Source organism: Aquila chrysaetos, chromosome 8, assembly GCF_900496995.4.
Source record: "Aquila chrysaetos chrysaetos chromosome 8, bAquChr1.4, whole genome shotgun sequence".
NCBI classification, from domain to species: domain Eukaryota; kingdom Metazoa; phylum Chordata; class Aves; order Accipitriformes; family Accipitridae; genus Aquila; species Aquila chrysaetos.
Window position 1 is genome coordinate 5,901,896 of NC_044011.1, and position 27,608 is coordinate 5,929,503.

At 54.5% G+C, this 27,608-nt stretch overlaps 2 protein-coding genes across 21 annotated transcripts; one reads left to right on the plus strand and one right to left on the minus strand.

Moving 5' to 3' along the window:
• Positions 1 to 43: 43 nt before the first annotated feature.
• NMT1 (N-myristoyltransferase 1) lies at positions 44 to 18,147 on the minus strand. Its single transcript, XM_030022035.2, has 12 exons — positions 17,834 to 18,147; positions 10,780 to 10,891; positions 9,283 to 9,427; positions 6,860 to 6,978; positions 6,198 to 6,289; positions 5,422 to 5,538; positions 4,760 to 4,930; positions 4,277 to 4,385; positions 3,009 to 3,179; positions 2,551 to 2,718; positions 1,988 to 2,125; positions 44 to 381 (listed from the first exon to the last, which is right to left on the minus strand). Exons 1-12 carry the CDS (start codon positions 17,959 to 17,961, stop codon positions 361 to 363), a joined length of 1,491 nt encoding a protein of 496 aa, XP_029877895.1. The 5' UTR covers positions 17,962 to 18,147; the 3' UTR covers positions 44 to 360.
• DCAKD (dephospho-CoA kinase domain containing) lies at positions 18,084 to 27,608 on the plus strand. 20 transcript variants are annotated; one of them, XM_030022038.2, is made up of 7 exons: positions 18,166 to 18,372; positions 18,794 to 18,814; positions 19,325 to 19,439; positions 21,710 to 21,827; positions 23,783 to 23,986; positions 25,905 to 25,992; positions 26,528 to 27,608. In XM_030022038.2, exons 1-7 carry the CDS (start codon positions 18,278 to 18,280, stop codon positions 26,811 to 26,813), a joined length of 927 nt encoding a protein of 308 aa, XP_029877898.1. In that variant the 5' UTR covers positions 18,166 to 18,277; the 3' UTR covers positions 26,814 to 27,608. The 20 variants fall into 20 exon arrangements, with proteins under 20 accessions (XP_029877911.1, XP_029877898.1, XP_029877901.1 ...); XM_030022047.2 differs by lacking the exon at positions 19,325 to 19,439 and adding an exon at positions 20,195 to 20,313 and having other exon boundaries at positions 18,286 to 18,372; XM_030022052.2 differs by lacking the exon at positions 18,166 to 18,372 and adding an exon at positions 18,395 to 18,687.

The following is a 27,608-nucleotide window of genomic DNA, read 5'->3' on the forward strand; positions in this document are numbered from 1 at the left end:
ATGCAACTCATGTCAGTTTGGAACAGGAAAGATTTAAAATATATATAATATATACTTTTATTATTCACCCGTTAACTCCATTATATGCCAATCATGAGCTAGTTTCAGCAGTTACATTCCCTTGATCACGTCTTTACGAGGATGCAATTAAATCAAAACAAAGGAGACCGCTGATGCCAGCGGGGGAGCGGCGGCCGGCGCTGCGGGATGCGGTCAGTGAATCCAGGCGGTGGGTGGCTGTGCGGCTGGTTCGGTTCCACCTCTCCCGGCGTGGGTCTGGCTTTGGCGGAAAGGACGAGGGCAGCACCTTCACTGGGCCCGGCTCCTCGCCGGCGGCGCGCTCTCCTGGCAAGGGCTCGCTTACTGCAACACCAGTCCGACCTGGGGGAGCCAACAGAGACAGCAGGTCAAGATGTGCCAAGCACCAGCATCCTCTGCCCCAGAGTCAGCTCCGGGCAGATGCAGTTCACAAGCCCTCGCCGTGCTGGTTGGGAGGGCTCAGCACCATCTGCGGTCGGTTTTCCCACCAGCTTTGGGATATTTGGGAGCAGGGAGAGCCCTGGGTGTGCAGCCGAATGGGTGCACAGACCCTGCCCAGCTCCAGTCTGGGGAGGTGACCAATGTTTGGGGTGTGACAAGCCTGGGCAGTCTGCAAGACAGTCTTGATTTACAAGCCAAGGTTGTTTCTAAGCTATTTACAGATGTGGGAGAAGCTGCTTCCTGAGAGCCTTGTACTAGGATAGGCTCCTCTGCAGGCAGCTGGCACTGCTGAGCGCTCTCCGGCCACTGCATGACAGGACGTGCTGGTGGCCGGTCCCAGGCTCCGACCCGCTGGAGCCACTGGCAGCCCCAACCACAGGGTATGGCCAGAAAGCAGCTCCCAGCACCAGGCTCTCCAATCCACCAGCTCTCCCAGTGAGAAAAGGGATTGCTGAAACCTTCCGGCAACCTCCTGGAGCTTTCTGAAAGGCTCAGCAGCAGGGCAAGGCTGGTTTAAGGCACGTGGGCTTGTACCCACAGAGGCAGACCTGGCTTCACACACTCTGCAAAGGGGGAACCAAAGCCCCGTTACTGCTGTTAAAGCATTAATTAGCTGTTGTGACATAGCGCAGTCAGGCTGCAGCGCTGATGCAGCTGGGCAGCTTCTGGCTCTCAAGCACTGTCCCCTCCAAGATGGCTGTGGACCGGACAGATGCTGAACCACATCTTCGGGGTGGAGATACAGTAGCAACTGGGTGCTGCCTAAAAATGGCCCAGAGCGGGCAGATGGGGTGCCTACAGCTGCAGCACTTGGAGCGGCTGGGTGGGGAGCGATCTGCTGGCTGTAGGGACAAAGTGACACCCCTGCAATCCCTTGGCTCAGCCCCTCTGGACATGCTACAGGCGACCATGGTGGCAGAGCTCCCCGTTGTCACGGGGTCCTGCTCAACAGCAACCCAATGGCTCTTGAGTGCATCTGTTCTCTCTATAGGGGCTGTTGTTCGCCTCGCTCCACCACAACAGACTGACACGCAGGCTGCAGGGCAGTGCAGTGACACCCAGGTCCTGCACAGGCTTGCAGGGCACCGTAACCACCTCCCAGGTGACTGTCGCAGTTGCTGGTGTCACATCTGTCACCCTGCAGCCCTCTGCCTGTCTCCTCTCTGTACCTGCCCTCCTTCCACAGAGGGAAGAGGTCATCCGTGCAGATGCACCTGAGGTAAAGGACTCTGAACCTGCACTAGTCCAAGAGTAAAATGAGCCTGGGGAGACAAGTGGCGAGTGCTTTTCCCCAGGGACACCCTCTGTGCAGGCACAGTGGAGAGAGCACAGAGGAGCCATCACTGGATTCACCTGTTACTGTGTGTAACACTGCACCAGATAGCAGCTGGCCTGTGAACGCCAAGGTGTGTGTGACAGCAAACTCATCTCCCTGGGGGTTGTGGAGACAAGACCCCTTCCCATGCACTGGCCGGGCTGAAGGACCCCGCTACCCCAGGGCACTGACCTTCTCTGGTGCCATGCTGGGACACTTCCAATTGTACAGGTAATACTGCAGGTTCCCGTCCCCAATCCCAAACTTCAGCTTCTCCAGGAAGGTTTTGTTTTCCATGAGATCCAGTGCATTGAAGACGTCGAATCCTTTCTGCATGGGAAAGACACAAAGCCATCAGCTCCTCCCGCTTACGTGCTAGGGAGTTCCTCCCATCCATGAGCTGCTTGCCTCCTCTCCTGCCCAGCCTTGCACCCCAAGAAGAAGGGACCGAGACCGCCAGAGAAGAACTCGGCATCGGCGTACCCACCCTCAACTCAAGTGCTACGGACATACGGCAATATTGTTTGCTGTAAGAAATGAGTAGACACCCTGAGCTCAGCTCAATGCTAGCTGGAAGATTCAGGCTACCCCTGCGTCCCTCTCCCGGGCAGCAGATCCTTTAGGATTTGGGTTTGTACATCCTTGGGTACAAGCCCTGCCCCATGGCTGGCCCTCCCCACAGACCCAAGGGTGGTCAGGCGAGCGGTGAGCTGCGCAGTGCCCAGTGGTGCTGCCCCGGCCTTGCCATCACTCACCGACTTGGCGAGTATAAGAGCGTCACTCATGAGGTCGATGAGAGGCGTCTTGGTGTGAACGTTGTAGAAGGAGTAAGCAGCTTTCAGGCTCTTGTGAGTAGGGTGGTTCATGATGGTGGAGGGCAGCGTGTAGAAGCTCAGGAAGTCTGTCACCTCCCCTGGGGCGCTCTGGAAGCCAGAATTGACACCGCAACACGTCAGAGCCAGGATAAAGCCCAGCCAGAGCCTTACAGGGGCTCTGCCAGTCTGAGTGATGTGTGGGCTCCCTGCGAGGAGACTCGGGGCAGCCCAGAATGGAGAGGCACCATCCTCCAGCAGCTCAACCCTCCCACCCTGGAAGAGCATCTCACTGTCCAGGGCAGCAACCTCCCCAATCACTCCCACAGCTCACTGCACACTCTTCCAGTGGAGTCAGAAGCCCAGGAAAACACCCCACTGTCTTGCTCCTGCTCCCTCACCTCTACCACAAAGGTGTCAATGATGTTCTCCTGAGGTAAGAACCAGTGCTCCACCTCCTCTCGGCTCATGACAGGCATCAGGTGGAACTGCTTCAGGTAATCGGTCAAGAGCTTGTGCACTGCAGAGATATCTCTGTTCTCCATTGGCCGCAAGCCGGGAGTCTTGGGAGTCTACAGAAAGCAGGACAAATCATTTTTGTTGGTTGCATGGTGGCTTTTATCACCCAAGGGCTCTCCAACAAGTGGCACAGAGACACTCTCTGCTTAGATCAGCCCATTTTCAGCCCCACAACCCAGCACTCTTCCCCCCAGCCCTGCTTGCCTGGCAGAAGAATGGATGCGATTGGCCATAACATTGATGGCAAAGACCGCAGAGAAGCACAGCGGGTCCCAAAGCCCCACGTGCCAGGTCAAGTCCCGCTGGAAGTAGCCTCCTACCCACTAACGACACAAGATCTCTGTCTCACTCCAGGTCTCTGCTCCCGCTCGGGACAGGGACAGGGTGGGAGACGTGCCCCAGGCACTGCAAGGAAGCGCCTGATGTTATTTCCAGTTGGACTCGATTTCTAATCTAGGGTTGGGATCGCTCAGCAAAGCCCAGATCAAGCAGCATGCACTGCTTCTGGGCCTGGGTTTCTGCGCAGGAATCGGTAACTACAAAACAGCAGCTGGTGCCTTTGCTGCGGTGGGAGGCAGGAGACAGGAGCCATGTGCTGCCCAGCACTGAAGCAGCGCTCTCCAACCGAAACAAGCAGCTCTGACCGACAGAAGGAAGCCAACAAGGTCGGGGAAGGTGGTGGCAATTTTAATGCTTTGTTTGTTTTTTCTCCCATATCCAGCTGGGGAACTTCCCCAGCAGGACAACTGCAGTGACAGAACCGATCAGTTTGACTGAAGAATGAGGGACTAACCAAATTCAAGGTCACTCCGAGGCTGTGTTTGGACAGATGAAGGCTGTCATATCTGCGTTCTCGTTTTACCAGGAGGACAGGATATGACTCACCATGAAACAAAAGCTCACAGGGTCCTCTAGCTGCAAGAATTTGCCCTTAAAATGCAGGTACCCAGGCAAAAATAAATAAAGATTAAATAAAGCGCAATGGCTTGACAGAGTCATTTACTACATGAAACAAACCCCAGTTCTCCAGGCAGAGGACTTGACCTCGGCCGAGATGTTTCTGTCTCCAGTTCCCAGCCTCACCCCTTGCTCAGCGAGGAGCAATTCATGAGCTCTGCCTTCGTGGTTCACAGCCCCGGCTGGCACCCACCTCGGGCAACCGGTAAAGCTTCATGGTACGTTGCATAGTCATGTTCCTGCTCAGGTGAGAAAATTTGACCTCGATGAGTTTCCGAGGATTCAGGGACCGGTGCCAGTACCTGCAGAAACACACGGTGGGAGACTTGTTCTTGGGCAGCAGGACAGCTGCATGGGCACGAGGTTCTCGTAGCTGCCATGAGAGGGCAAGCAAGAACATCACACCGGCTCGTGAAGAGGCCAGCAGCTCCCGCAGCGAAAAACAAGGGCGGCCTGAAGCACTTGTGCTGCAGAAAGTCTCCTGTCTTGTGATATATGAGCAGCTTAAGCAAAGCTACTGGACTTAATCCTGGAAGGACAGTGTGGGGAGGAGAAACCTGGGCTGGAATTGATCTCCTGTCCCAGGGAATCCCACACATGCTAAATGCCACAGAGGGGTTCTCAGCAAGGGAAGGTCTGCAGACAGAAATCTCTTTGGAGAACCACAGACACTCACCTGCAAGTCCCCACAGGCTTTGGCAGCACCACTCCCGCAGTGTAAACAGCCTGAAAGATCCCCTCCAGATGAACCCGCCGCGTGATCTCACGGATCAGAACTGGAGCCACCCGTTTCGAGCGCAACTTTTTGTGGACGCACAGGAAGTTTATCTCTACCATCTTCTTCTCTCTTGGGAAAGAAACAATGCAGAGCATGAGACCCAACTGTCCTGACCTGGGAGGATCAGTCCAACGCCTTGGGCAATTTACCTCCAGCCCCTTCAACAGAAAGAGGAGTCAAAGCCTTGGGGAAGGCCAAAGGGGCAAGGGCTGGGTTTGGAGAATTCTCCCTTAAGCTGTTACTCAAGGTTTTCCCAGGGAAATGGTCTCCATCCAGCCCTGGAGGATTTATGTAAGCCAGAGCTCTAAGCTGACCTCACTTGTTGAGGAAAACAGCCTTCACGGCTGCTAACTACAAGATGTCTTTGCACAGAACTTCACTGCCCACCTTAAATATCCCCCACCTTCTCCTCCAAGCACCAAAGCATCTCCATGGCTGAACAGCGTAAGTCTGGCTTGGCTGTTTGGGGAGGACAACATAGCCAGACCTCCTCAGCACTCCCAGGAAGCCCCACATGCCATCAAGGGGCAGGATGAGAAATGCAGCCAAGCAGCACTCACGTGTCATAGATGTGGATAGTGGCTGGAATCGCGCTGATAAATCCAACCAGCTTCTTGCTGGAGACAACTCTGACTCCACAGTGCCACTGGGGCAACCAGCCTGGAGGACGCAGCGCCCTGGAGAAGAGACACACTTCAGAAGTCACGTCCCATCAAAGCTCCCCAGTGTACCTGCTCCTGCCTCCCCACCATGTCCTGGGATGCCCTGTGTCCTGCTCCAGGCTGCTCAACGCAGCTGTGGGTTTGCAGGCAGGACGAGAGGGTGACAGTGATGTGACAAGGCAGGACTGCTGGGATCCAGGGCAATTCCTGCACTCTGTGGCCAAGGCCAGTTTTCACTAGCGACACAGGAGGAAATAAATCCATGTTCCTCGACTCATGAACACCCTGAGGAAACAGCAGCTCCGCTGCAACAGGTCTCCAGGTGTTATTGCTGGCAACATTACTTGGCAGCCGCCTTCATCCTACAGCTCCAGGGCGCTGAGAAGTTCCTCAGCTACCGGGATTTTTACAAACTCTCAAGGGATCAAACCAGAGAGGAAAAAAATCCTGGTTTAGGCTCCCACATCTCAAAGAAGCCAGAGGCAGGCAGGGCTGGGCAAGAGACCCCTCTTGCAGTGTACCTGGGACACTGCACACACGCACGGTGACAGATGGGGAACGGAGATTTCAGAAAGAAGTGAGATGGGATAAGCAAAGGCAGCTGCAGTGCTGTCACTAGGATCAGGCTTGCCAGCATCCAACACCCTCTGCTCCGCGGCTGTGGTGCCACTCACCACAGCAGGAACTCAGGAGAGTAATCGAACCGGAACATGTTGTCATCGTCCTCCACGTAGTTCTCATTCAGAAGTGTGTACAGCTCTTTCAGCTAAAGCAGGAGAGACCAAGCAGATTAAGAAAGTTATTCAGCCATCACATGCCCCAGCTGCCCTGAGACAGGACTGTGAACACTTTTTGTGTGGCCACAGCAACGGGTGCCATGTGCAGCCATGTCCCTGCTACGGGCATGTTCCCCTGCTCCAGGCTCCTGAACCGGTGCCACTGCAGACCGGGGTAAGCAGCAGGACATACAGGTTTTAAGTCCTGCTGCCCTCAGGTCACATCCCAGGGCGGTGGGTCACAGTCTGGAGGGTCTTCCAAAGGGAAAACTCCTGGCTTCAGGCATCCTTACACTTAAAGAGCATGTGGAGAAGTCCCTGTTCATCCCCATGAAGAAACCAAGCCAGCCTTGGAAGGGTGAGAGGTAACTGCACGGTGGGGGAAGTCAGACCCACCTAAGTCCAAGGAGATGATGTGACCACTGAGCTGGAGAGTTGCCTGGTGTGGTAAGGGACATGTTCCCGTTCCCAGAAGCATCTTTGGCAGTCCAAGCATGGAACTGCCAACAGGCAACGGAGACGCCAACCTAATATGTGTGTGCCAAGCTGCTGGTACTCACCACGCCTCTATCCCCAAGGTCCAGGGCATCCCAGGTGAAGCCCTGGGGCAAGGTGTATGGCTCCTGACGGATATTGTCTTTGTCTGGCTCAACGGGACCGTGGGTGTTCACCACTTCTCCTGTAAGAGAGCAGGGAGACGTGAAGATGCAATCTACCGTTTGAGGCCAAGTCCCCAGCACCTCAATCTGGTGACCAACACGCCTCATGTCACCCACTCCAGGTCCCTGGTGCAGGCAGCCAGCGATCACCATTGCACCCACCCAGTTTGGGATGTGCCACACATTTGTCGAGACACAGGGGCAGAGAATTAAAACCCCTTCCACGGCAATGGTGGAGCTGATCAGGCAACAGAGAGGAGGGTGACCAAACTGATCAGAGCTTCAGGGCCACAGCTATGTCCTCCAGGTCCATATGCAATGCCTTATCCTTCCCCAACCCCACAGTCCCAGCTCTGGCCAGCACTTTTCCATGAGCCGCACCATCAGATGGTGGCTCTCTCCCCGCCAGCTCTGGCCTCTGCCATTTGGCAAGCATCAGGGTTTCCTTCCCACTGTGCTTAAAGAAGAGCTGCAGTGAACAAGACAACTTTTGTTGAAAAAACACTGACTCCTAAAGCCCCCAATTCAGCCAAGAGATGTCGGCTCAAGCACCAGCTTTCTTGGGGATGTCAACATAGCGGCATCACTTGAGCGCTGCCAAGAGAAGCAAGCTGTGCTAATTAGGAATTCCCTTAAAAAGGGATTGAAAACGTTTCCAGGCAATGGGGAGAGGAAGAAAGCCCAGAGCAAGAACTGCCCCCATCACACCCACCCAGGGCAGCTTCCAGAAATGCTCACCCCTGGCCGTCCTCTCTGTTCTGAGCAGGTGCTGAACTGCTCTGAAATCTGGCTCTAAAAATCCCACAGCACTTTTGTTACCCGACCCTAAATAGCCTCGTGTATGTAACGCTGTGTGCCAGAGCGTGCTCCTGAGCAAGGACCACAAGAGACACTGGGACCCAGTGAGTGGCCGGCAGCCAGAGAACAGCCAGAAATTTGGTGTGCGGAGGAGCGGGCTGTTTTGTGCCTCTCCTTTCCAAGAAGAAGCAGAAATGATGTCTGCCATGTCCAGGATCCTCTGGGAAAAAGGGCAAATGCAAGATCAGGCTTTGCTGTCTCACCTAACCCTATGCCATCTCACTATGACTTTTCCAGCACAGAGCTGAAACCATCGCTTCCATCAAACAGTCTTTGAGACCAAAGAAAGCCTCAGACTGGTGCTGACAACATGAAAACGGAATCAAATAGCGTTTGCAGCAAGAGGGGTCGGACACAACCCCATGAAGAAAATTACTGAAGAGCAGCTAATCTGAAGCCATGACAAGCTTCGGGTAAATCTAGAAACTATGGGCTCGGACTCATTCGCTAGTTCTCCTGAGCTCTGCATGGATTTTGCTGGGGGATGCAGGGGCAGAGAGACTAAGCGAAGCAATCCCGGGCACTCTAAGAGCGCTGCAGGTTTGCTCCAACTAGCTCAGGAATGAGTGCCTTCCAGCCACACAGCTCTGCGGCAGTGCACCCCTCTTCCTTTCAGATCTGCTTAGCTGCCAAGCGCTGCTGCCACCCTGAGAAACGCCTCGTTACTGACAGCAGATCACTTTTGATGCAGGCTGAGAGCATCAGGAGCAAACTGGATAAAGGACTGGAGCAAGGCCTAGAGTTGGGAAGCACAGCCAGGCTGTTTGCAGGGGGAAGAGGGGATGAAGAGATAGTATTCCCAATCTTTAGATGGTCATGGCAGCTTGGGGGTGCAGATGCTTGTGAGGTTTGTGCCTCTCCTCTCCTGGCTCAGCCCCAGTGCCTGCCCATGCCAGAGGCTGGTGTGACCCAGCAAACCAACAATGCGGCAGCTCAGCACATGGACCTGCTTCCCTGAGTGGCTCCCATCACTGGCTGGCCCTGTCTCGCCCCGAGTTACCTTCCCCACCAAGGACCCCTTCCTGGGAAGCTTCAACCCCCAGAAAGGGGAGAGCTGGTTAGCTCCAAGTCCCCTACAACTTGACAAGAGGAAGGCTGGCAACACTCCACATGAAACTTGGGCACAGAGGGCTGGGGAGACCCAATTCAAGGACTAAAGCCTGAGATTAAGGGATGCCCAAATGCAGGAGGCATCAAATCTGATGTCTGAAACGGCTCCTCGTCCCTCTTTACCCCCCCAGCCACCTGTACAGCTCTCCGGCGGCAGGGCTGGCTGCTTAGTCCATGATGCTGAATGGTGGAGAAGTGTCATTGATGCCTTGGGAGCCCAGATAGGACATCAGTGAGGGGCTGTCCAGGGACTTGCTTGCTGGCCAGAGACCGGCTTCTTTGAGGGCTTCTTTGAGCAGCCTGGGGACCACAAGGCTTCTCCTAAGGAGCACGAAACGGCGAGGGGCTATACGTACCTAGTTTGGGCACCGGCTGCGTGTCCCAGAACTGGTAGCTCCTCTTGCTGGCTTCCTCCATGGTTTTGGCAGGGCCTTGACCTACAGAGAAGAGCTCAATGGCTTTTTGAATCTCCTGGATCCTCTCAGCGGGTAAAGAGTTCACCTGAGGGCAGAAAAGGAGGGCGGAAAGACAAAATGAGTAAGCTGTGCCACCAGGTCTGTACTTCAGCTTTTCATTAGGGGAACCTGGAGCTAACCCTGCCTCAGGGCGCTGCCAGGAAGGGGACAGTGGGCAGGAGGCTCCCTTCCCAGCCTAGGTCCTCTTGTAACCCTCTACAAGATGGATGAACCCTTTTACCAGCCACCTGCCACACACCTAGACCTGGTTTCTAGGTACTCCTGGGTCAAAGGAGATGGATGAACTGCCTTAAAATGCTTTAAGCTCCAGTTAAGAGGGTGCTGTGAGCCCCAGGAGCAAACCTCCCTGCCTCACCTTGGCTAACACCCATGCAGAAACATCCTGGGTCAACCCACACCCAGCATTTGGGCTTTCTGTGGTGGCTTTTCTCTCACTGCTTCAGCCTCCTCCATCTAAGATGGATCTGTATCTGCAAACTGCAGCTTCCAGAGCAGTCCCTGAGCACCGCAGACCAGGACAAGGCAGAGAGGCTGAGTCAAGATGAAGGACACTTTCCTCCTCCTCCCCAGGGAGACCTTGGCAGAGTGGGCAGCTCTGCGCTGAATTCACAACCCCACCTCCTCTCCGATTCCCAGTGAAGTTGGTTTGAAACACCCAAAGCCCCAATTTAATGCTCTGCACAGTCAGAAGGACAAAATATTAGAAATATTTGGATGGGCACTGGTCATCAGACAGAAAACAGCATCTGTTGATGTGCAGATCTGTGTGTGTGTCCCCTGCCACAGGACCAGAGGGGACAAGAGGGGTGACTGCCAGTGCTGGGAGGGACAAACCTTGCATGTCCCATGGTCCTTCACGAAGCACCAGCTGCTAGTCAGGATCAGGCAAAGCCAAGAGGGGTAAGACAGACCCTGGTCTGACCCGGCTGCTGTTCTTATGTTAATCAAGCAAAAATCAACAACATCAGATGTCGCCCAAGAATAGCAAAATGCTTTCGTTGTGCTGGCTGTGGGCAGGAGAGGAAGCTGGCAGGTGGCAGAGTGGCGGTTCCCTGCCTGCAAGGAGGCAGCTGGTGTCTGGAAAGAATAACTCGGAGGCGCCAGTCTGACCCTTTCACCGCAATGCAGGAACTGGCTGGGATATCCAGCCAAGGACCGCATTTACCCTGGAGCGCTTCGCAAACACCTTCCGCAGCAATGGGAATTCCCACGCACAGAGCCAGGCTGGGAAATTACTCTAAATCTTAAGTTTTTTGAGCAGCCAAGTGCCTAAAACCAGGAGCGGGAGACTCTTTCCTTGCCCTAAGCTACACTGGAGCCGTTCAGGATGGGGCTGACTGTTGTGCAGGGCTGCGACTCCAGGAAAGGGTCGATCACCTTCACTGGCTGATCCTGAGCCTGGTCGGGCTGATCTCCTCCTTTCTCTTTCTTCCGTTTGGGTTTCTTTTTCTTCTTTTTGGCTCCGCTGTCATTTGCTGGACTCAAGCCGCTAGGGAACAAAAGAAACATCATTGGAGCCTTGGGGTTTTCTTTTGGAGAACATTTATAGGGTTTCTGAAGCTCTCTAAAGAAAACACAAGCTCCCTGCTCTGAGTCCAAGGCTCCAGGAGGCGGAATACAAGGCGCACGGGGGGTGCAGCCACGTGTCCTCTCCCTGGCATCCCTCCCAGCAGTGAGCTCCCAAAAGCAGACCAGCACCAACATCTCCCACCCTGCAGGTTTGCTCAGCAGTGGGGAGTGAGCCCCACACTGGAGGTGACTGCATCTTTGCTGTCACATTACCCTGCTCAGCCCCACATGCCCAAATCCACCCCATGGAGCGGCAGCAATGCCCAGTGTAGGGATTTTCCTCTTCTCTGAGCCCAAGGATGGATGTGGGAGCAGCAAATGCTGGTCTGGCCCTGAGGATAAGGCACCACAGCAGTTCCAGGTGCCATGGAGGGGCCAGTGGCCAAGGACACTGCACCAACTGTCACCCAACCTGCAGAGGTGATGATCTAGGGAGACGGGTGGCTGTTATATTAGAAAATTATTATATTGTTATGCTGGAGCTGGAAAATCGAGATCGAGCAGCAAATCTCTTTGGGAGCGCACGGTGGGAAGCGCCTGCGCCAGGGCACTGCTCCTCCTTTCATGGATGCAGGGCAGCCCCAGACATCAAGATGATGATCACCCCAAAGCAGCCATAGGCATGAAACCCTGCACCAAGCCTGGCCTCGCTGATGGGCAAGTCCAGGGTAGCGACCTGACGCCAAAACACAGGAGAGATGCTTACTCCTGGCATGGCATATGTGATCTCACCCCTGCGTGAGATACCCCAATGCAGGGCAGGCAATGCTAGTGCTGCGGAGCTGGAGCACCCCAAGCCGCGACCTGCCAACAGCCCCCAAAACAAGGTTACAGTCTCCAAGAGGGTCGTGGCTCAGGTGGAAATTCAACACCAGAGATGGGTGAAGTGGGACCGAGCAGAGGGATGAGAGCAGAAAAGGGGGGACACCGGGCCAGGGGTGCTTTGCCAGCGTCCAACACGCATGAGGGATCTTCTGCAAAGCAAGTTGTGGCGGACAGTGCGTACACCACCAGTGTCGCTCAGCTCTGCCCTGTCTCTGTCAGCACTGCCAAGTTTATTTTGCAGTAAAACCACAGCACCTTTCCTCTTCTGTTTTCACTGAGGACCATAACCCGTGTCTGGCTCAACGGGGAGAGGACGGAGCCATGGAGAATCCCAGGTGGGAGCTGTTCTTTGCATCAAGCGGCACATCCACAGCACCTACAACCACAAAGCCCACCACCGGCGGGCACCATCGCCCATACCAGAGCAGGTCTGGCTGGAAACCAGTACGAGCTCTGCAGGACTGGGCCTGCCCCAGGGATGCCCTGCCAGCCCAGATGCTGTGGTACGCGTCCCTGCCCTCCTGTGCCTGGGGACCTCAGGACCTCATCCTCTTCTTTCCCCAAATCTCAGCTCAGGGATCCAAGCCAGTATATTTTTTACTCTACAATATAGAGGTGGCTCCTTCCTTGCACCCCCAAAATGACTGCTGTTTTCACAGCAGGGACAACAGCACAGCTCTGATCTGCCCAGAGGCAGACGGTAAACCAAAGGCACCAGCCAGCCTGGAACTCCCGCTCCGAGTGCTGCTTACTCCTGGACTGGCTTAATGTCTTTACCAAACACAAGATAGCAGCAAAGAGGGTGGAGCAGGGAAAGGAAAGAAGAAACACACTGGAAAATATGTTGGAGCAGCATCCAACTATTTATTTGAGCAAGGTCAAGAAAAGGAGAGAGCCGGGAGAGGAATAAGTTTTAAAAAAATCCCTGGGCTGAGCAGCAAATGAATTTTGAAAGCAGCAAAAAGCGGATAGAGAAATGGTTTTTTTGAGGGATGAAGCTGGGAGGGGCTGGGTGTAGAGAAGCCTGCGGACGGCAAGGCCACTGACACTCGCGGAGCAGAAACCCGACGTGACGGGCAGCCATCGCCCTGCGGAGCAGAGACGTCTGGTTTGCAGGACACAGAGCAGCTGAGCTGGGGAAGGCTTTCCTCCGGACAAAACCTGAACAGCAGCAGAGACTCTGCAGATTTGCTGGGGAAAAAGATTCCCATCTATTGGCAGAGCCCCATGCAGAACACTGGGAAACAGCAAGCATTTGCTCACCTGCACAGGGAACAAGTAGTTGCGCAGGGTGAGCTGCTCCACAAAAGGGGGCGTGATGAGAAGCCCCCCTCTTCTCCAGAGGCACACTAAGTGCTTGCAGCAGAGCAGAGAGAGGAGCAGCCGTGAAGCCGCAGCTCTGTGCAGATCAGCATCCCGCGGCGCTGCTGAACTGTTCCCGGGGGGGTACATCTCACTTTTCCTCCCACCACCGGGAAAGGGCTTTACCTCCACCTGGTGAGACGTGAGCTCTGACATGACAGCAAAAGTAATTACGGCAAAGCGGTGCTGACACCGCTATTGATTTTAGTGACAAATGTGTGATGGGTTTTTTTTAACTCCTTGCAGAGGAGCACGGGCAAGACCTGGCAGATCCCCAACCAGCCAGGACGGCCACACCGAGGTCCTGGGATGAGCCAAACCATCCACCGTGGAGCTGCAATAAACACATCCAACTGATTTCCTGCCAATTTTAACACCACAAACTGACGGCACAAGGCAGGTTTGTGAGCATAACTGAGAGCAGATGCTGGAAGCTGCCCCTTCCAAGGGGGATGGACACGTTTTCCCAGGTCACCTCCACGTCGGGATGCTGCGGGTGTCAGATGCGACAAACAAAATCCTCCCAGCCCCTGTGTATTCAGTCGGCATTGCCTTGCTTCATAAATCAGAGCTGCCAACTCCCAGCTTGGCGCTAATGAGTTCAGCCCAACCAATATCACTTCACCCCCACACCGGGCTCGCAGGTAAAAGCGCTGAGAAAAATCCTCCCTGATTTATGAGCAAAGCTGTCGTGACCTGGAAGAAATCAGGGTGGCATAAGGTGGGATGAGGTTTTGCATTCCCAGGTGCTGTGGCGTGGGGAAGGGCCCTGCTCCAGCCAGGAGATGAAAACCAACCCAGTAGAGGAATCACCAGCATGTAGGAAAATGCTGGAAAACCAGAAGGTCCAACTCGCTACACCTAGGGAAGCAACAATTATAGGTATTTTCTATTTTAAAGTCCATTGAAGAAAGCAAATGTCTTCTTCTTTATGCTCCAGTGTAGCTGCAGCCCCCCGGATGCTCCCCAAGTTAATGGCAATGTCCTACTGGTGTCTTGGGATGAGCCACCACCATCCAAAATCCCAGCTACCATAGCCGATGTTACCCATGAAGCTGCAAGGGCTGAAATGGGTTTCACTCCCCAGGGAGGGTTAACCACCAGGCCAGCTCCTGTCCAGCCCATGGCCCTCCTTGGCTGTACTTATGGCTTTTTTCCTCCTGACTTTTCTCCTCCTGTATCTCCTTTCCAGCTCGAGCTGCTTTGAGAGATAAAGCAGGTGGAGAAGGGCGCGTTGGCTGCGCTATGCGGAACGTCTTCCGATTACCTGCAGGATTGCAGCAGTCCATTTTCTGACTAAGGAAAACACTTCTCCCTTCTCCTGGGAAAGGCATTGCTGCCATCATGGCCATTACCTTTTGGTGCAACCCCCCTTCCCCACTACCGGATGGCTCCTGGAGCTCAAGTGAAAGGAGCTGGTGCTAACCACGATACAGAAAATAATACCCACAACCTGAGCAATCTAGAAAATAGACTTTTGGAAGTACCTAAATAAACCGGGTGGGCTCAGACTGACTGTCCTCCACCAGCTCAGCTCCTCTGGAGGCTGGCAAACACCAGACGCATCCAGTAACAAACTGGTGCTCAGCACCCACTTATCTATCACCTGGATCTATATGCGCTCCTGCTGTATTCCCAGATCCGAGAGCTTTATTTTTGCAAGGTGGGGGAAGAAAGCACAAGGGAGGACAACTCCAGCTGCGGCTGGCTTCCCGCAGCTCCCTCAGCTCCTGAAGCCCAGTGGGAAGCCCTGGGTCAGCATGGGGGGATTTAGATGGCAGAGGCTGGGAGTTATTTCCCGTAGCGTACACACTGCGGCGATCAAAAAGTGTCTTTCATTACACAAATTGAAACGCCATGCTCAGGCTCTCAGACCATCTCACACCTATGATAGCAAATGGTACCAACCAAACACTGCTCATTCTTCCTCAAAACCCAAACTGGAAATGCAGATTCAGGCAAGGGCTTGTGCAGTTTGCAATTCCTCCACTGCACAGCCTTGCTTCCTAGCCTGAAAGGTGTCAGATGAGAAATAGTAGATCCCTGCTCCATATTTAGGTGCTGGAAAATCTTTCTGCCAAACCTGGGGCTAATCGGGTGCGGTACTTAGGCTGTAATCTCATTAGGGGCCAGAGCGATGAGGCAGGCTCTGCAGATGGCAGAGCATGGGTCCTGAAGCAGAGTGTGCCATTACTGTGCTCCATATAATACCTAAAACTAAATTCTGCATGTCAGAGCACAGCGGTTGTCCCAGGAACATCCTCTCATGGTGTAAGTGCAGGCAGGGATTGCCAAACCAGGCAGTTGCCCGCTGTCCCACCAAGTAAAAGCCCCTTTGCTTTCCCCACACCCCATCCAGCAACAACCCAGTTCATGACACAGGACCGTCCCCAAACTTTTTGCACCCAAACCCACTTTTCCCAGGTGGTTTTGCCAAGAACAGACACATTTCACGGGGCTGGGACACTCAAGTGACATTCACTGCCTGTGAACTGACAAATCCCACCGGGCTCGCAGCAGCTCCGGGGAGCAAAGCCCGTGCCGGTGTCCCTACCTTTCCAGTGTCTTTTATCTACAATGGTAATAAACCCTCCACAGACACTGGAGACACAACAGAAGCCCTCTCCACACAAAGGAAATCACAGCAAATATGAAAGTGGGATATTTTTTCTTTGGGAAATCAACTTGGACAGCTGCAGCGGAGAGCGGTGCAGCCACTTCCCAGTGCTGACACGGGACCGAAGTGGGGGAAACTCAATTCGTCTTTCCTGTCCTTAAAAGGAAAGGAAGTATTGCTCTCGCTAAGTAGTACTTTTATGTTTTAAATCTCAGAGCCAAGATCCAGTGACTCTTAACACAAACTGGGCAGAGGCAGGACTCTGAGCATTGCTCTGCAAACCCCAGCAGCTCAAGGCACTTCCCCTGCCCAGTTTTTGGGGACGGCATTCAGCTGGGGTGACCAGAAACACTTCCACATCCCAGCATAACAAAACAGTACAAAAATCAACAGAACCAATGTGCATCAAGAAAGAAAACCACCACCTTTCCTAGTGCTTGGTCTTTTCTCTCCTAGGTGGATCCTCCATTAAGTTTTGGGGAGGACAGGAGATTTGCCAGACAGCTCCAAACCCTCCCTGGCTTGCGCTCATTATCGCTATGCCCATCAGCCATGCTTTTAATGTTATTTACCGAGCAATCCAAACTCTCTAGGTGTATTTGTTACTGGACTTTTCCCAGGCTGCCCGGTTAGCTTGCTGCACTTCAATGCTCAAGCTAGTCCAGGCAGGTAACTGCATTTTAACTCCTCGGGGTTGCAGGTGACGCAATGCCCATGCTAAGACACGACAACGGCTCAAGAACACACCTTTTCCTGGCAAAGGGCAGCCTGAGCTACTGGGCTGGGAAATAACGGTGATTAAGCACCGTGTCTCCTCTCTGCTTGGCTCTGGTTTCCACAAACCTAATCATGTCAGAGGGAAAGAAAAGAAAAATCTCCCCAAGCACGGCTAAACATATTAAACTGAGACACGGTGCCACACCCGGGAGGCAAATAAAATATAAACGGGCATCTGTGCTGTCATAAAAAAACCCTCTGTGATATTTCTTGCATGACCTTTTATTCACTTTGGTTACTGGACAGGCAGTTTGGTTACTGGACAGGCAGGACTGCCTAGGAAAAGCTGCCGACGGAGGGAGAAGAGCTCTTTAAGCCGACGGTCTCTGCGTCACAGGGTTGGGAAAGCAGCTGCTGGGGCATGGGGTGAGCGGGAAGAGGAGCCCGGTGAGGCTCAGGTGCGTGACGCACGAGGTGCAAAACCTCTGGAAAACTCTGGAAATCCGCGATGTGGCATAAGCCACACGTTGACGTGCCCTGCTGCACGCAAAGCCAGCAGGAACGAGGACGAAGCCTCTCCTGCAAACCACAGGCACGGTGAGGCAGCTCTGTGCCTTATTAATTAAGGCAGTGAGTAACGTGTGTACTACGTTAGGGATTTTACATCTCTCCTACGTAGACAAGGACCTGCCTCGCCGTGCATGCTCACTCCCAGACTAATTGTTGCTGTTTCACCATTTCACACCTCTGGACGCCATCGGCCGAGCTTTGCAAAACCCTGGGCTGCGTTTAGGAAAACGACGGGACGGGCGTGCAGAAGCCTGGCCTTCTTCCAGGGCGCAGGGACGGCGGCGGGAGGCCACAGCCTCCGGGGAGCGGGACAACGTGCCCGAGCATGCCACCGCCCCGGGTGCCACCGCGGTGCCGGAGACGCCGGGAGGGGGACGGGGCTCGTGCTGGAGGACCGGGGGACTGTGGGGAGACACACCCTGAGGCAAGGACAAGGAGAGCTGCGAATTGGGCTCATTTCTGCCAAAAGAAGGCACTCGCGGCCGCTCTCTGGCTGCCCCGCAGACACCGCGCAGGCCGTTACCCATCCACGGCACGGACGGGCCCGACCCTGCTTAGCTTCGGGACACGCTCCCACAACAGGCGTGAATGGGAGCCAGCGGGCCCCTCCCCCCCGCCAGACCGACGGGCAGCTCGACCAATCGCAGCGCGGGATGCTGCCTAGCAGCCAATCAGCGCGCCCGTAGGGCGGGGTGCCGCTCACTTCCCGGCCGCTGCCCGCCTCAATGGGCCCGGCCGCCGCCGCGGCGGGCGGCCCCGGCCGGCGCTCACCCCCGGTTGGACCCGTGCTCCGCCTCGTTCTCGCAGTCGCTGCAGTGCTCGTGGTCGTTCTCCTCCGCCGACGGCCGCGGAGGCCTCGCCGGTGGCCGCCTCACTGCTGTCTCACCGTCGTCCGCCATCTTGAAACGGGGCCTCGGCGCCTGCCGCACCCCCGCAACAAAGCGCGCCGCGATTGGACGGCGGGTCGCGGGGCATGCCGGGACCGGTAGTCTACGCCGGCACACGGGGGCCGGACCGCGCCGGGACCGGGACTGCAGTTCCCGTCGGCCTTCGGGGGCGTCCCGGGGCGGGGCTCCGGGGGCGGAAGGGCTCGCTCACACCGGGACAGCCGTGCGGAGCCACCCGCCGTGGCGGAGAGCCGCGGCCCGGGCCCCGCCGTGGTCGCGGTGTCCGCGCCCCCACCCGCTTCCTGCCCGAGGGGGCGGGCCGAACCCAATGAGGGCGGCGCCGATTGGCTGGGAGGGGGATGCGGCTTCCCACCAGCCAATAGGCGCGCGGGACACTGCAGCGCGCCTGAAGCCCGGCCGGGGGTGAGTGGGTGAGGGCACCGTGAGGGGACCCGCTCCGGCCCTCGCTCCCCGCTGGCGGCGGCCAGGCTCGGCCCGGTGCGGGCGGTCCCCCCGGGGCCTGGCCGGCCCTGCCCCGCTCCCCGGCCCTGCCCCGCGGCCCTCCCTCGCTCGGGCGGCCCAGCCTGACCCACCCCCGACCGTGTCACAGGGCCTGGGCTTAGGGAGGCCGCGGGGGGTGGCCAGGGCCGGGGGCCGGGTTCGGGACCACCGGGAAAGCGCCGTTGTGCAGTCAGGACCGTGCCCGGCGAAAACCATCAGCACAGGGGGATTGATTCGGTACCAGCCAAAAGGCCCAGGGGGTGGTTCGTGGTGACAGTTGCGGTGGTGGCTGTTTCCCCACCGAGGTAACAATGTATTTTATGATTTTTCCTTTTAATTGCAGCCTCCTCAAGCCAAACACCAGGTCTGTCAACAGACTGTGCCAGGCCCCAGTCAGAGCCGAGGATGGGAGCTGGAGGAGGGCTGGCTGTAGCATGGTGCTGGAGGACGCCTTTCGGCTCGGTCCTCAGCCCTGTGGCGTGCTGGATGGATGGCTTGAGGCGAGCGACTTGTGCTGTGCTCAAAAACCAGAGGAGTCAAGACACAGGGAAAATTCGGGCACCTCAGTCTTTAAAAGCTGCTTCCTCAGGGCTCTGGGTTACATCTGCCGGGGCACCATTCCTCACAGCAGGAATAACTTGCCGAGTTTTCCAGTCTGACTAACCTCTGTGGCTCGCGTTTCGGCTTTCCCCACATTTGATTTAGTTGGCGCAGGCCACATACACTAAAATATGGTGTATTTTGGGGAAAACTGGTTCTGGCTCCTTCCTGTAACATCTGCAGGAATGGGCTGGACTCTCTACCCTTGTGTACAGTTCAAACCCAAGCTCGTTAAATATTTATACCTTGTACCGTGGATCTTATATCTGTACAGGCCCTGTGACAGCACAAGTGTTTTCAAGCCCTGTTTAGCTGTGGTTTCTAGACTAACCCTTCCAAGTGCTTTTACCCCTGCAGTAATTCTCACAGCAAGCCGCCTGCCTGCAGAGGTATGTAACGGAGGGACGGAAATAGCAGGGTTTTTTGGGACCAAGTCCCAGCTGAGGCTGGAGGCCAGAGAGTCTGGGTTACTGCAGTTAAAACCCTGTATTTACTCTACATGGGCAGGAGAGTTTTTTATGTGTATTTTTAAAAAACACGTGAGTGGAGCCTCTACCCCTGCAAGGCAGCACGCCAAGGGCCTGATTCTCCTCATGCAGTGTTAGCCCTTGCAGGCTGTTGCAGAGGGTGTATAAAATCCTGCTGGGGAGGGCAGGATTTTAACCTTCTGCGATAAATAGAGAAACAGCCCCTCTGTCACGCCAAGCCCACTGTAAAGCCGGGAAAGGCTCCCCGTAGGCACTGGGTACTTGCTTGGCAACAGAGCTTGGGATTTACATAAGCCTCCTGCAAACCACTGGTGTTTATTATACATGCCCTTTCTGATTCCCTTTGAATTCCCCCTTGTTGTTGCTCAAGTTAACCCCATTGAGATAACGCGATCCATTCGCCTGGTGTCTTGGAATGGAAAAGAGCACGTGGTGCTGCTGCGGGCTGGCATCGGCTCTCGGCAGCCATGAAGCAAAGTCGCTTTGCGACGCTGCTGGCAGGTGCTGCTGGGTTTTGCTCTATCTCCTGTTTCCTCCCTCTGCTGAATTGCCTCCAGCTGTCACAGGACTTGCCCACCTCCTCCTCCCCCCAAGACCGTGGGTCTAGGTACTGTGTGTAGGATCAAGTTATGACAAAAGTGTCTTTTTTTTTCTAGCAAAAAGAAAGCAGTGCTGTGTTTTCGCCCATCTTCAGCTGTCCTGCAGGCCCGTGTTCCTAGCTGCTGCCCTTGGGTGCAAAGCGGCGTGGTCCCTGTTCGTCGGGTACAGTACGGCAGTAGGTACCTGGTTCCTGTATGTGCAGAGTTTTTGGGGGGGGCTAGTAGCCATGGTGTCTGGAGAGAGGTGTGACACCAGAACCAGGTTAGGCAGAGCAATGGTTACTGAGATCGTTGGGCTTTAGGGTACTTGGCTCGCTGGGAGAGATGGTGGGAGCTGGGTCTCCCTCTGGCCAAGAGGAAGCTGAGGGCTGTCTACCAGCAGCTTGTGGCTCCTGGCCAAAGATGGTGGAGCCAGTTTCTTCTCAGATGCAAGGGGCAACAGCCACAAGCTGGGGCTTGGGAGGGTCAGGCTTCTTGCCCATGAGGGTGGCATCACCCTGGACAAGGTGACGGCAAAGTCAGGGCCTCTGTCCTTGGGGGATTTGCAGGGCTTGGCTGCACAAAGCCCTGAACGCCCTTGGCTGGGGCTGATGTTGGTCCGTGGAGGCTGGAGAGGGGACGCTGGGGTCTGTTCCCAGCCTGCTGTGGGTGTTGCCTTTTTGGGGATACAGATACCACCTTGCTCACAGGAGCACCCACTCCTGTCCAGAGCTGCCTCTGCGTCGCTGAGCCTTTTGGTTTTGAAAGGGTGCAAGTGGGATTTTAGAGGGTTGCAGGGTTTGGACTGAGTGGGGAGAGATCTCGGTGCAGAAACTGTGAGAGAAGTCGTCTGCTCTGGGTCGGCTGGGGGGTTACCTCCCAGCCTCGAGGTCATCGGCAAGCACAGACTCTGCATTTAGTGCCATGTTTGCAAGCTAACAGACGCAAGTTTGCTGCTCAGAGCCATGATTTCTTCTGTCCATTGGGCTGTCAATGACTGCGCTGGCTTCCAAGTAGCATGGGGATGCAATTTACTTACTGGCTTCTGTGCTTTGCATCCTGCTTATGTCAGAGGTAGCTTATCTCCTCTTACACCCTGGCTGTAGAGATCAAGCAGGGCTCTCCCTCTCAGTCCTCGCATTTCTTGGTCCGGGCTGAGATGTTGTCTGAATTCTTCCCCTTTGTCACTGATCCTGAGTCACCCTCGACAACCCTGCCAGAAATGTCCTCTGATTTAGGGTGCTGTAGGTGAGACTGTGGCTTGATGGGTGCAGATGCTAAAAGGGAAACAAGTTGGGTGGAGCTGCAGGTAAACCAGCTGGAGGAACTTAGGGCTGGCTCACATTGCACATCCAGAGTTAGCAGGGTCCAGGGAAGCCTCATTTAACCCAACACTGTTCTTCAGCCTGTAAAACAGGGGTACTGAGCTGAGAGAGGTGCCAAAATTGTGCTAATGTCTCAGTGATGCCCTGAGAACATATGAAAATGAGCTTTGAATGAAGTTGCCTGTTTGGGATGAATATTCGATGTGCACAGCATGAACAAAACAGCCCTGTCCTGGCATGTTTTCAAGCTCTTTTCTCTCCGTTTCAGAGCACAATGTTCCTGGTCGGACTCTCGGGTGGAATCGCATCGGGAAAGAGCACGGTGGTGGCCGTACTCCGGGAACTGGGCTGTGCCGTGATTGATGCCGATGTTATTGCCAGGGAGGGTGAGTTTTGCATAGTTGATCTTTCTCCCTGAGGTTCCCCTGACAACTGGGATTGATGCGGGGAAGCGCAGACGGCAGAGGGTGCTCTGGGTACATTAGATAAGTGTTGCCCTCCTATTCCCCAGTCGATGAGGCTGTGTGGAGCTGCTGTCTTGGGGAGGATTGGAACTAGGATATATTTTTAATAAAGAAAAAAAAAAAAAAAGATCTTGTCCTAATAACAAACACTGTCGGGAGATCTTGCCCTGAGTTTCCCTCTCCTGAAGTGCAGTGCTTCCCGACTTTGAAAGCCAACTCTGGGCAAAATAAATGCAGTTGTCTGTAAAGCGGGTTCCCTCAGCTGATCTGATGTCCCCCCTAAGCCCCAGGACACCCATCCTGTAACTCGGTTATGTTCGGTGGGATTGCTAACACACTGAAAGAGAATTTCCCTCTGTGCTGGATGTTGCTTGGTTGTAAATACCGAGAGATTGGTCCACAAAAGTACTTGTGCCTTAATGCGCTCAGAAAAAAGAGGCTCCAAATATCCCAGATCAGAGGGAATTCGGTCTGTGCTTCTGCACAGCACACCTGCCTCTCACTGCTCTGGAAATGTGCTTTCCTGGCTACAGAAGAAACCCAGAAATCCAGACCCTGCCTCAGCAGGACTGGAACAGACCCTACTCTCCTCGATTACCTGTGCGATGCGGGGTGAGATGTTAATCGCTCTATACCACCGGGATAACAAGGAGAGCAGTGCTCGCTCTGGGAAGGGCTGCTGATTTTGTATGCAGAAGGTTTCGGGTCTGCAGCTGAGCAGTGGTGCAGGCGGTGTCATTTTGAAGTGCCTGCGCTTTTCTATTTGGTGAAGAACTTACTGTGTAGCCGCTCAAAGCTGTGATGCTCTTAACATTTTATTGCACTGTAATTCCCCTCAAGGTGCGGAAAATTTGCTGGAGGCGCTAAAAGCCCTCAGAGATGATAGGAAAACACTACAGATACTCAGTGTCAGTTTTCTACCAATCACTTCATTTTTCTCCAATTCCTTTTTTATATGTGTTTATTTACTATATGGATTTCACTCATCCTGAAACTGCCTCGATGTGAAATTCCACAGAAGAAAGAAATTGGTCTTAAAGACTTTTATTAGGTTGGCCTGAGGTTACAACCTGTGGCAATGTTCCTGGATTTTGGAAAGAAAATTATATACGGTCTGTCATTCTCTGTGGTTAGCCTCAGCTTGATCTTAATTATGGTTTTATTACTGCATCCTTTTTGTTGGTGATTTTTTGGTGGCTTTAAAATTATATGCTCACGTAACATCAGAGTCCCTGCAAATACCTATTGGGAATTCATCTCTTAGGTTTCTGTGTTCGTTCTCATGAAGAATTTGGTGACTGAGGTGAAAGACAGTAAAAAACCTTAGTAGCAGCCAGAGCCAACTTGCAGCAGCCAGGCTGTATTCACCTAGTGCTGAAGTTTGCAGCTAAAATAAACCTGATCCTGGTCCTGGTCGCTTTAGGATCTCTCTGCTCAACTCCTCGCCCTGCAGGTGGTGGGAATCAGCTCAGCCCTGTTCCGGCCTGTGCCTTGGCTGGTAGCCGTCAGTGAGTCCTCCCACCCGCCCTGCTGACTTCTAACCCCGAGCAGCAGCACGCACAAGGGAGGGTTGTGGCGCTGAATTAATGTTTGCAGGATGCTTCGATCTCTCGGGTGTCAGCCCTCAAAGGGACCTTGGGCTGAGAGGGTTTTTTACAGATGCTTTCCTGCAGCACCAATGCCAGGTGTCTGCCGGGCTGCAGTGCTGAGCCATGCCGGTCTTGGTTCAGCATGCGCTGGCAGGCAGATGTGCTGCCCGCTGAGGAGAATAAGCTCAGTTATTTAATGAACAAAACTCATTTGAGGCCAATCGCTGATGCAAACACCAACTGTGCTGTAGAACTGGCTCTAACCTCCGGCTGTTTTAATGTTATCAGTGGTGCAGCCCCACTTCAAGGCCTATCGGCAGATAGTGCATTACTTTGGCACTGAGATCCTCTTGGAGAATGGAGAGATAAATCGTGAGGCTCTAGGAAACATTATCTTCTCCCACCCGGAGAAACGGCAGCTGCTGAACTCCATCACACACCCAGAGATCCAGAAGGAGATGCTGAAGCAGATCTGGAAGTACTTTGTGCTAGGTAAGAGGCCGTGTCCCAGCACACGGGGACTCCTGCTCAGGCAGGAGCTGTCCCTGCTTGCTCTGCCTTTGGTTTTAAAGTGGGGAGAGGGACGGGGAAGGAGAAGGGGAGCTGACGTTGAGTGACGGCCTTTGTGCTCTGCCACCGGTGGCCTTTCGCGTCGGCGTTTGGAGGATTCAGTCCTGCCTTTCACTGCTGCCCTTCACCACCTTCTTCTTCTATGGCTCAAAGTACATCTGTAGGGCCTGAGAAAAGCATTGTGAGGCCTCTTCTGAGATTACGTGCTGGATAATGTCATACCTTCTGAAACGGCCAAATATTCTTCCCTGCCCCCAACCTCCCCGGGCTTCAGTGAAAGCTGCGGAGCCCTTTTAGTCTCGATAAGGTGAGAAATGGGCTGACAGCTGTGGTTTCCAAAGTCCTGCTTTTTCCCCTGATAAATATAACAAATACAGCTGTCAAACTTGGTCTAATCAAATGCCAGATAAGATCACCAGCTGTTTTGGAGGTCTCCATGTAGACAGAAGGATGTCTTAATAGAGTCAGTCTGGTTTTGCGGAACTTATCAAAGCTGAGCCCTGTGACAGCTGAATAGGCCTGTGCTGGGGCACCGTGGGGCCGTGCTGTGCTGCAGGGTGAGGAGGAGGAGGAGGAGAAAGCGCAGAGAAAGCAACAGGCAGGAAAGCCAGGAGCCAGAGATGGAGTCTTGAACCTGGGGCTGTGGGCTCAGGAGGCGGATGCTGTCCTGCCCCTCAGCAAGAGCGCCGTGTGTCTTCAGCAGGCTGCTTTGTCCTCATTAGTCAGGTTTTAATGATTTGGGATAGCTGGATGTTGTCTCTAAGGATCGCTGTGTAAGGAAAGCTCTTATCGATCAAACCGTAGGGCAGCAAGAAGTCTCTCTGGATGGAGATGCTGGTAAAATGGTGGCTTGTTGGATGATGATGTCTTTGTCAAGGCTTTTATTGCTGTGGCCAGCTCGGTTAGGGGGTTTGGGTTATAAAGAGGGGACACCAGCAAAACTGGAGGTGTCCCCTCGGCTGGGGGACACACAGGGAAGCGAGGTCCTGACTTACAACTCTCCCCTACCCTTGCCTGCTCCCCCAGGCTCAGCAGGGCATACCCCCACATCCCCAAACGCTGCCGTCTGCCAGGGGAGTTGGTGCTCACAAAGGGCAGAGGCACGTGGAGAACCTGGGGTGGGCTGCAGGGTCTGGGAGGATGGCAGCTGGCGGTTATGAGCTCTCCTCCACTGGCTGCTCTGTGTGGCGGTGGCAGTTTTAAACCAAACTTCACCAGGTTTGGTGAGGTTTCAGGCCCTGGGGCTGTGCCTGGAGGCACCCCTGCGTTTCAGTGTCACAGCCGTGAGAGGTCCACAAGGATTTCCTTGGAAAAATGGAACAGTTCAGCCAAAGCTTTCCATAAAGGGAAGAAAACTGAGCTGGGAAACATCGGCTCAAATGACCGCAGCCTGGTAAAGTCTTGGACGAGTGAAAGAGAGGAGAGCAAATTCTGCTGTGGGCACTGCTCCCCTGGAGAGGCCAGCAACGATAGCGTGACTGCTGCTCTCGCCAGCCAGGCACAGGCACTTTCATTTGAGCTTCTTGTTTCAGCTCCTCATTATATTTCTGCAGCTTCACCTTTGGTCTGAGATCATCCAGGTTAGGGTTTTTTTTGGTTTTGGTTTTGGGTTTTTTTTTCCTCTGGAAACTTGGAATGAAACCATTTCCTCCCTCCGAGAGGGAGGAGGGCAAACAGGCTCTGCTCTCCTCTCGGCTGTAATTGTGGAGCTGTAGAGCTCTCCCGCTTGCTTTGCTGGAGCAACTGTGGCCATGGTGTGCGTGCAGCACGAGGGATTTGGGAATCCAAGTAACGCTGTTCCCTTTTTTGGGGGGGGTGGGGGGGGGTGTCATTTCTGCAGGCTACCGCTATGTGATCCTCGACATCCCTCTGCTCTTTGAGACCAACAGATTGACCAAGTTTATGAAATACACTGTCTTGGTTTATTGGTAAGTGCCATGTGAACCTTGAGGACTGGGATGCTGCCACCTCTCTTAGAGGCTGGAGGGGACCGTCACGTCCCTCTCACTCTGGTGAGGATTTAGCTGCAGCCCTGGTGTGAAGCCTATCAATAACGCCACCTCTTTTCTGTAGGCGTGAGAAGCAACACCTTCCTTTATCCTAGTGTACGAGGGGCTTCTTACTGAGGTTTTCCTGAAACCTGGCACCATCATATAGGGGAAATCGCTGTCTTTGGGCCATCCACAACCTGTGCTCTGTTGCCTGGGGCAGGGTTTGGGGCACTGCTCTGGTGTTACGGGCCGTGGGAATGCCAAAAACACGCAGTGCGGTCAGCCTGGGCAGCGCTGCAGGGGTGTCTCTGCTGACCCGAGTGCAGGATGCCTGCGCCAGATCTGAAATGAAGCGTGGCACATCTCTCCCCCTCGCTTTACCGCGGCTATTGACCCTCGTGCTGAGGAAGGCAGGTAAACCCCCTCTTCCTTCCCGCACCGCCATCTCAGTGCCACCCTCCCATCCCGGCAGCGACCCGCCGACGCAGTTGTCTCGGCTGATGAAGAGGAACAGGCTGTCCCAGGCCGAGGCAGAAGCTCGCATCGCCTCCCAGCTGCCGCTGGACGAGAAGCGCAAATTAGCGAGTCATGTCATTGACAACTCCGGGGACCGGGAGAGCACACGCAGGCAGGTCCTGAAGCTGCACGCGCGCCTGGAGGATTCCCTGGATTTCCTCTGGGCACGGCTGGTGGTGGGCACAGTTGTAGCTGGGCTTGGAGGGCTGGTGTACCTCCTCCTCCGGCGTTTCATCTCTTAATTCACCTTTTCTTTTTGTCATGGAAGAGGCCTGAATTTCCAGGTTTGAAAAGGGCAGTGAAAGGCCACCTCTTTTAATGAGCTTTGCCAGCTGAATGCAGACAGTGGGGTGAGGCATCTCCTTGCAGACTTCCCAAGGTGAGCGTAGGGGTTTTTTTCTGGCACTGTCTCCCCTCTCCTTTCTTCCTGCTCAAGTTCTTACCCACCAGCTATGCCTGTGGGATGGGACCACTCCCCTTGCGAGGCTGTGGCCTGTGGAGGGGATGAAGCCCTCGTTGTCCCCCCGTGGGTCTGTACGGTGGGACTTCGGTGAATTTAGGCACTTTAATGTCTTCCAGGACAATCTTTTCACTGGGGGAGTAGGTGGCCTCTCAGGTCCTGTTTCTGCTAGCAGGTGTCCCCAGGTTGATCACCTCCTAGCTCACAGCTCCGGCTAATCTGAATTTAGCCATGGGATTTTCCCTTCTTTCATGTTGATTTAATGGAAACATGTTAAATCTGCCTGAGCGGGGGGACAGACAGCACCTCATTTCACATGGGTTAGGTGTTCAGCTGGCTGCTTGCCCTCCTTCCTGCCCTCTATTTCTGCAATCATCACTTGTGGGTCACCCTTGGCTTTGGATCTGAGGGTCTGATACGTCCCCCAAGCAGGCTGAGACCTACAACCTGCCTCACTGAAACTCATTTACTGCTGTTTGAGTTTTCCTTCGGCGGCAGTTTCCCCGTGGGAGAGCACGAGTTGGGGCGAAGCGGGTGTTGCCTCTTCATGTTTGTTTTAATAAAGTGCTAAACAGCA